This window comes from Zingiber officinale, chromosome 2A (genome assembly GCF_018446385.1).
Source record: "Zingiber officinale cultivar Zhangliang chromosome 2A, Zo_v1.1, whole genome shotgun sequence".
Taxonomy (NCBI): domain Eukaryota; kingdom Viridiplantae; phylum Streptophyta; class Magnoliopsida; order Zingiberales; family Zingiberaceae; genus Zingiber; species Zingiber officinale.
In genome coordinates this window covers 49,054,687-49,064,098 of record NC_055988.1, presented here as the reverse complement: position 1 = coordinate 49,064,098, position 9,412 = coordinate 49,054,687, and the positions used below count along the sequence as shown (strand labels likewise).

At 37.7% G+C, this 9,412-nt stretch overlaps 1 protein-coding gene across 2 annotated transcripts in view; it reads right to left on the bottom strand.

Moving 5' to 3' along the window:
• Positions 1-6,986: 6,986 nt before the first annotated feature.
• LOC122041098 (protein LAX PANICLE 2-like) overlaps positions 6,987-9,412 on the bottom strand; it is an 86,300-nt gene continuing 83,874 nt past the window's right edge. The window contains exon 4 of one of the 2 annotated variants that reach the window (XM_042600677.1): positions 6,987-7,228. In XM_042600677.1, coding sequence (XP_042456611.1) covers positions 7,049-7,228 — 180 coding nt within the window. In that variant the 3' untranslated portion in view covers positions 6,987-7,048. The remainder of the gene's footprint in view (positions 7,229-9,412) is intronic. The other variant, XM_042600678.1, reaches the window with a different exon arrangement.

Sequence of the window (9,412 nt, the reverse complement as noted above, 5' to 3'; positions counted from 1 at the left end):
GAACTTGTGTTTAGTAGAATTCAGTTACGCTGCTTACTTCTGATTACCAGTCTTTTAATGTTTTAATTCTACACGAGTAGGAATGTGCTGGGTAGAATAGATCTTGATTTTCAAATAAATTTCCTACATCTAATTTTAAATTTTTTTTTTATCTTCAAAATAGATTAACTATAAAATTATCTTTTAATATTCTAGGAAAAATAATGTTTTCAAAATCCCAATCTTATTAGTTTTTCAAAATTTGGACTTAGCCTAGGATCTTCCCCCTAGAAATCATGTTTCCCTAGTTTCAGCCAGAGCATCTCACAAACACACTAGTCATAACTTGCTTGTGTTTTGAAAGAAACTTAGAACGGCGTGAGATGCATAGGGTACAGCCTGAACTCCATAATGCTTATTTCTGTGCATCATAGTAAGTCTGGGCGTTAAAACTAACTTTACATTAATCAAGTTAAATGATCCAGCCATAGTCAAATCTAACTGGATTACTAACTTAACTTGACTAACCAAGTGAAAACTAGTGCCCTCTAGGTATTCAGCCAGTAACTAATGGTTAGACAGTTGGCTAAGGATATTAAAATTTCAAGTTGACTCATGCTTGCACTTTAGGGCTCTAATACCTCACTAAAGGAAATTGGTTAATTTAAAATCCATTTAACTTGACTCATGCTTGGACATTATGTTCTTAATTAATTGCTCCTCCATTGCCGTTAATTTAAAATTCTTTATTACGACTTCCATAGTCATCTTTTAACTAAGTCAAATCAAAAGACTTTTTTCCTCCTACATAACTAACAATTTTCAAAAATATTCTGTTCAAGCATTTTACAAAAAGGTCTCAGTTTACTTTTTTAAACTTTTAAAAATTATTTGAAAAAGCTTTGCGAAAGTAATATTTTTTAAAAAACGGCTTTAAAAATTCTTTAACGAAATATTTTTCAACAAAGCCTTACAAAACTAGCTAAGTCATTTTTTATTGCAAAACTTAAGCTTACTATTTCTCAAAACTTGCCTTTCGAAAATCATTTGTTTTAATTTTTCCTAAATTTGCTCAAAATTTGTCTAAGTTAAAGGAGTTGTTTAAAATAGATATCTTAATTTAGCTATGTTTCAGTTCAAAGAAAAATCTTTTAAACTAAATTAGCTACTAAACTCAGTTTTCTTAAAACCAACTTCTTGCTTAAAATATTTCTTAAGCTTTAATTTGTTTATTTCAAAGACAAGTTTTCCCTTATCAAATTTCACTTAGTCCTTTTAAGTTGGAAATATTGCTTTAAAGTGTTTTAAAATATAACTTTTTAAGCTAAAAATGTAAGTTGTTAAAAAACTTAGTCCTTTCATGTTGTCTTTTTACTATTTTTCTCCATACAAAAGTTTTTGATATATGGAAAAGGGGGAGAGTAAGATCAATTCAAATTATTCATAAATTCAAATTATTCAAAATTTAAATTAAGGATAAGAGAAAGAGAGCTCTTATTTAGGGGGAGCCTTATACATTTAGCTTGCTTACGTTCTTACTTGAACCTTTTACTTAAAAAGCTTGCTTATGTTTATTGATACATTCGTTTACTTATGCTTGCTTTACTTAACTTTGAATTTAAGTTGCCATAATCAAACAGGGGGAGATTGTTGGTGCGAGAAGCATCCGACGATCGAACCAATGTTTTGATAATGGCAAAGGATTCAAAGTTAAGGTTATGTTGTGATCTAACAAGTTTGAATGAGCTTGCAGGAAAGTCCTAAGTGTACTTAGGAAAAAGTCCTAACTGAGGTTAGGAAGGTGGAAAACCCTAGGGGGTGATAACCCTAGGTCATAGGGGGTGGTAACTCTATGCGGAAAGTCTTAGCGGGTCGCAGGCTTCAGGCAAAAGTCCTAGGGGTGGTAACCCAAGGTAAAAACTCCTGGTGTCGCGAACTAGGTGGATGACTGGACGGGTCGGGGAGCGAGCGTCCAGCAGAAAGTTTGGAAGCATCGAGCGCCGAGCAAAAGTCCAGTCGATCGAAGCTTGATCGACAGCGATCGAAGCGGAATAAAACTTAGGTACTAAGGGGCCTTGGAGCTTGATGGAGGCGCCTTGAACACCCTTTATAAGGGAATCTCGACCAGCAACCCAGTAGAACACCTTCTGAGCAATCCTTACGCTACAAGCTGCTAACGAGACGATCCTGAAGTGCTGCAACATCATCCCGACAACCCGGATCTTCAGTTTTCAGTATTCTATTGTCGGTATTAATTTAATTATTGTTTCTCTCTGTACTTAGATTGTAATAATTTTTTAGCTTATAGTTGTTGCCCACCGGAAGTGATCAACGATCGCGGGCCTTGGAGTAGGAGTCGTCACAAGCTCTGAACCAAGTAACTCCTCGTGTCTTTGTGTGTGATTGTTTTCTTTTAATTTCTGCTGCGTTTATTACTCGAGTTTTACGATTCTGAAATGAAATAGCCACGAGCGCTATTCATCCCCCCCCCCTTTAGCGCTTCTCGATCCAAGAAGGTTGACCACTTCCAAGACCTCTTCTTCTTCTTCACTTGTCTTGGAATTTTCTTCAATTCTTGAGGATGTAGATGATATCTCATCTTCTTTTTCCTCCTCGGATGTTGAGCGTGACTCAACTTCTGTTTGCTCCTCCTCAACTTGAGCAATTAAACCCATCTCCTTGGGTTCTTCTTCTTCTTGTGTAGGTTTAGGTTCTTCCTGTAGAACATCTTCACTTTGCTCCACAAATCATGGGCGTTCTTATATTCAACTACACCACTCATCACATTAGATGGCAATATATCTATTAAGATTGATATTACCTTTGAGTTTGCCTCCAATCATGAGGTTTGCTCTTCCGTCCAATGTCGTGGTCGGAGTCTTTTTCCCTTCTTGTCTCTTGGGACTTCGAACGGGTCTTTGATCACCATCATGGTGTCCCAATCTATGTCGAAGAAGACTTCTATCTTCATCATCCAAAATATAATGTCCCCAAGGCTTCCTCCTTCAAACTTTAGAGGTTCAATCAAGCCAGTCATCTTCTTGTAGTTGCTCTTCTCGGTGGTCAGTCCGGTGAAGTGCGAACCTCGCTTTGATGCCACTTGTAGGGGAGAACAGTGGCCGACTAGAAGGGGGGTTGGATAGACGACACTCCCAAATACTCACTTCTTTCTACAATGTTAGTGTGCAAGCGGAAATACAAACAAACAAGTAGAATGAAAACTAAGAAAGGAAATGCAAACCGTGAACACATTCGTTTATGTGGTTTGGAGATAACTTACTCCTACTCCACGGCGTGTCCGTAAGGTGGATGATCCCTCAATCCATCGGTGGATTAATCCTCGGCAAACTCCGGCTAGCTCAACCTCCTTGTGGGTGGAGAAATCTCACCACAACTCCAACCAAGACCTCTTGGCACACAAAGATCTCTTGAGCACAAAAGACTACTAATTAGACTTTAACCAAGTCCAATTTCATCAGGGATAACCAAGCTTCTAAGCCTTAGTTATATAGGTCGCGGGTTGAAACCCCCGCTTACTAGTGGACTGTCAAAACATGCAGTCGACTGTCCTCTATGGAAATTCGACCGTTACATCTCAACGGCTCGATACCAGTTGACTGCTAAAACTAGTAGTCGACTGCTCCACACTGGCTGAGCGAACAGAAGCATTCTATTCGCTCCCAGTCGACTGCACCAGTCGACTGATGAAACATGCAATTGACTGGTACTGAGTACATTCTCTCATAGCACTCGGACCCTCACCCTTACGACTCATTTGATGCTTCCTTCGCAGCCTTGACCTTTTTTCTTCAAGACTACTTCCTCTTTGGCTCTCGTCCCTCAGATGCATACAAGCCCGCGGCTCATCCCCAATGGCATCTTTCGCGTATGCCTCGAAGTCGTTTCCCTCGACCCTTATCCTTGCTGCCTTGTCCACGGTCCCTCGGATGCTCCATCCATCACCGAACCCAAACTCATCAACCTGAGTCACATGTGTATCCTGCAGTCCTGCACAACTCAAGTACACATATCAAATACAAGGGTGAACCTAACTTAAACCCTTTGCCCAAACACCAAAACACATGGTCCCACTGACCATTGGGATTGCTCCAACAGGGGGGATGAATAGCTCATCGTGCGCTCATTGTCTTACTTCTTGGTGATGATAGGCAGCGGAAAATACAAGAAACACAAATACAACGCTAACACGAAGGATTTACTTGGTATCCATCTCAAGAAGAGGTGACTAATCTAAGGATCCACACACACAAGCACTCTTCACTATGAAAATACTCTTTTACGGTAACTACCGAAGGCAGAGAAGCCCTACAACACTTTCAATACAATAAGAAAAAAAGGGAAGCAAATACAATTGAAATCTTACAAGATTTACACTTGAAACACTAACCCTAGCTTCTTCTTGTTGTCGTAGATCGCCTCTTGACTTGGACGTGCATAAGCACTTGCCTCCAAGAACTTTCAAGAACTGGCGGTAAGAGCTCGGAGAGTTGTTGTGAAGATCTGAGATGAATTGAGCTATAGCCGTGTGAGTTGTGCGAATAAGAACGCTCGCCAACGGATATAATCTACGTTAACGGTCGGATTCCAATTGATTAGATTGCTCCCAATCGATTGGGGAGGCTTTGGATCGATCGGTCGATCGATCCAAAGTGCCTCTGTGCTCTCTGAAAATCGTCTGAATCGATTGCCCGATCGATTCAGGGTTCTCGTGCGATTTTCTGCCTCTCAATCGATCGCCCAATCGATTGGAGGCTCCCAATCAATCGGGTGATCGATTGGGAGGTTTTCTGTGCTTGCGCTGATTCTCCCCAATCGATCCACCGATCGATTGGGAGATGTTTTTATCGTGGCACCTCACCCAATTGATCAACTAATCGATTGGGCATGAGTCAATAGATCAGTTGATCGATTGATCCAACTTGATTTGCCCTAATCAAGTCCCAAGCCCCTAAAACCCAACATCTGGTCAACCATGACCTGTTGGGAAATCATGCTTAGCATCCGATCACCCTCGACCTGCTAGGACTTCCTCACCAAGTGTCCGGTCAATTCCTTTGACCCACTTGGATTTTTCTCCTCGTGCCAAGTATCCGGTCAACCCTTTGACCTACTTGGACTTCTCAATACCAGGTATCCGGTCAACCTTGACCCACCTGGATTTCCACGTGCCTGACTTCACTCACCAGGACTTCCCTTCTGTCTACCTTCACTTACTAGGACTTCTCATCTGCCTGGCTTCACTCACCAGGACTTTCACCTAGCTTCACTCACTAGGGTTTCCCATCTTCCTTGCTTCACCCACCAGAACTTTTACCTAGATTCACTCACTAGGATTTCTTATCTGCCTGGCTTCACTCACCAGGACTTTCACCTAGCTTCACTCACTAGGATTTTCCAACTACCTGGCTTCACTGATCAGGACTTTCCATCTGCCTGGCTTCACTCACAAGGACTTTCCATCTGCCTGGCTTCACTCACCAGGACTTTTTAGTCAAGTATCCAGTCAGTCTTGACCTACTTGACTCTTCTTCACATCTAACTGGCCAACCATGACCAAAGGAGAATTGTACCAACAATCTCTCCAAATGAACAATTGCACCTGCAATCTCCATGTATTATCAGTGTCCTTGTATTGTCAAACATCGAAACTCAAACATCAAGACTCAAGCTTGAGCCATCTCAAGCTTAGTCAACCAGGTCAACCTTGACCTAGGGAATATTGCACCAACATGGATGTCTGGCATGAAGTCCAGCTAGGTCAATAGGCCGACCGAGTAGCTAGCACGAAGTCTAGACGGATCGACGGGCTGACCAGACGTCTGACAAGTAAGTTAAGGTAACTCACTGGAAGGGAGTGACTTGGTGAGGGACGTTCCCAGTTAGGGAACTTAGGCGTCGATCCAACTTAGAATCATTTAGAAAATTGAAATTGAGATCGTGACTAGATTCTAGTCTCGAGGAGACAGAATCTAATTACTACTCTGTTTGATTATAAATTATGCTAACTTTTGTTTTGCAGGGTAGTTTAACTTTTATTTTGCTTCAGACTAACATTTTCATGCAGGAAAAGGAATTTCTAGAGAATGGTGGTCCGGGCGCTTGGAGCATGCCTATAAAATAAGGCCTCCATGGAGCATCAAATACAACAACTCCTTCTACAACTACTCTGTTGCGCTCTGCCCCTGCGACGCTGCGAAGCTACTCCGACAACTTGCGGTTCATGTTTTTTTTCCTTATTATTGTCGGTATTTCGATTTAATAGTTCATGTACCTTCTGTTGTAATCAATTTGCGAACTATTAGTGATTGTCCAACGAAAATACTCAACGAGTGCGGGCCTTAGAGTAGGAATCAACGAAGGCTCAGAACTAAGTAAAACTAGTTCTTGTTAGCATTGTGATTTTCATTTTTCCGCAACGTACTTTTGTTGAATTTTTCAATCACTATTCAACCCTCCCTCTAGCGCTTTTACGATCCAACACCTTCCACTATAATATAATTTCAACAACCCATCTACTTGAATAATTGGGTAAAAACAATAAAATTTTATTCTAATAGTATGCTATTGTAAATTTTGAAAGAGGAGAATTAAGTTTGAAACTTCTAATGATGTCAAAATACATGATATGATTGTGCAAATTCATGGCGATAATGTTGTAGCTAATTAATTTTTGTTTACTTGATGTTGTTGGACATCCTTGTAATATAAACACACTTTATGTACTTGTAGAATTGGATGATCAAATAACAACTTTTCATAACACTTAATTTAAGCTATATAAAGAAAAACAATAAATGTTGAACTAGAGTAGCTCTAACAAGAATAATTAATAATGATATTTCTCTTAATTCTATTATTGTATTCTGCTTACTATTTGAGCACTTGTACTTGTTGGTTTTTAGGCATCATATGCGTGGTCAAGGATTTAGTCCATTAATAGTATTGTAGATAGTGTTAACAAAGTTATTGTCCAAATGTTAGGAAATGAAGTGTTGGCGTGGGGATGAAAATTTCTCAATTCACAAGTAAAAATTAGTTAAATATTTAATCACAATATTGATACATGAATTGTTGTTCTTCTTCTATATTGCAATCTCATGACATGGTCAATGCTAGGAAAGTTAGGGAGTATCGATGTAATATTGCCAGGACACCAGATGTTATCACGAACATATTGCAACGTAAAGGAGGGAAGAAGTAGTTGATCTCTGCATGTGATCTCCACCTGCTTCAAGTTGAAATAAATTGAAACTCATATGTCGTATCTTAATATAAGTTGTAACTTTGTAATTCAAATTCACATGGACAAGTTGCAAGGAATGAAGATACTAAAGAAAAGAAAATGTATGACCTTATTTTCCATTCCTAAAGTGTGCATCAATCAAGTTATAGTGCCTTGGAAATTAGAAGTGAGTGGATGGATAATTTCAAATAAAACATATCAATGCAAATATGATTTCATTTATAAATTATGGTAGTGAAAATATTTATTCACACAATAAAAGGAATGAACACAAAATCATTTTTTTCCAATGTGGATAGCAAGACAAAAAGCTAACACTAATGGCAAATAGTTTTGTGACTTTTAGATATGAAGAAGCCCTACTGGTTGTTCATGCTAGGGAGTAGGTTTTCCCCTTAGAATCAAAAGGGGGATAAGTATGATGCAAATGTGATGTAATAAAGTGTGAACACCACAATTTTAAATGATGTTAAAATTATTCAAGACATACTTTTTGATACTATGGAAAGAGAGTTGTTCAGTAATGAAAAAAAAAAATGGTAGGCCGTAGGGTTTTCCTAACAATGATTATCAATTTAATCAATTTGATTAATATGATTGAATAAAGGAATCGATGGACTTGTACTCAATAGTTGTTTTTGTGCATAGAAAAATTCAAGTAGAATCGCACTATTATTGCTACTAGGAACATAGACTTGATCAAGTGATGGTCAACCACCTAGAGGTGACCGGCTGTTATGCTAGCATCAAGATCATGTGATTGGAAGTGTGTGGAAGGTGAGCATTATGCTGGCATCGAAATCATGGATATGCCAATGACTTCAACATATCAAGTAGGCTCAATGTTAATACCTTTTTCAGACTTCATCTATTTTCCATGAAAGGAATCTCTCCTAATGTAAACTTGATATAAAACAACACCTAAGAGTTATATACGAACGTAAACTTGTAGATGATCCCTCTAATATTGTCATGAAGGACATTTGAAATTGCCATTAGATATAACTAAATTCTTGAAAACAAATATTGAGTCATTCCCTGTAAGGTCGTATGCAAAGTCTAAAGCATTGTAACCTTAAATATCACATGTATGGGACATAAATCCAGTTAGCACACCCTTGCATAACTTGTAGGGTCAACCACATAACATGTATGATTTCAAGATTTGAACTAATAATGATAAGAGTTTTCTGATTCACAAACTCCCTATAAAAGTAAGTTATTCTAATATTCAAATTGATGTAGAAGGAAGGGATTCAAAAAGGATCCTTGATATTCAACTTATTCCTCATTGACTATTCAATTGGGTTAGCCATGTGCAGATACAATTGAATACTTCAGAAGGGAAGAAATTCTAGGAGATCAATTTTGACCTTTGTGATCAATGAATTAGTTCCTTCTATGCTAGTTTCTAAAGAATAAGGCGGCATTACAAATTGACATGCTAAAAGACAACAAAAGTTTTATAAATATAAACTTAAGTAAGGAACAAATACTAGATTACTAGTGAGACTGAGATAATGATTTTATTATCTCATATTGACAAGTGTTGTTTTAAATTTCATTTAAGATTATTAAATTTTCTTTTTATAAAATGAATGTATTTTATAGAACCACTACAAATTTATAATCAGTCAAATGTTTTTAATTTTGCCACTTAAACACACTTAACACACCATGTGTATCCAAAATTACAAATGAGAATACTTGACTCATTGATAAAGATATGAATCTTGTTTACTTGATAAATCGACAAAGTAACCCTTTAGAGAAAAGGGTAAAATATGTCAAATAAATATTAAATTTGATATTTATTTAATATTCACACATGTGTATAGAGGTTTTGACTTTTATACTCTTTACAAGTGATCAATAACATTCTACACACATGATGAGACACAAGTCTAGAGCTTTAGAAGGGTTTAAATAGTTCATATTTGAAGTAGAGACATAGATATATAGAAATATTAAAGTGCTTTGATAAAATTAAGGCAAAATATTGTCTTTTAATTCTAGATACCTAAAAGAGAATTAGATTCTCTTAGTAAACTCCTCTAGAAATACTACAATCCAATGGTATGTCTAAGAAGTGATATTGAACATGATTTGATCAATGATGAGTTAAATTGACCTAACGCCTTAATATGTGGGATAAATGCTCATGACTTT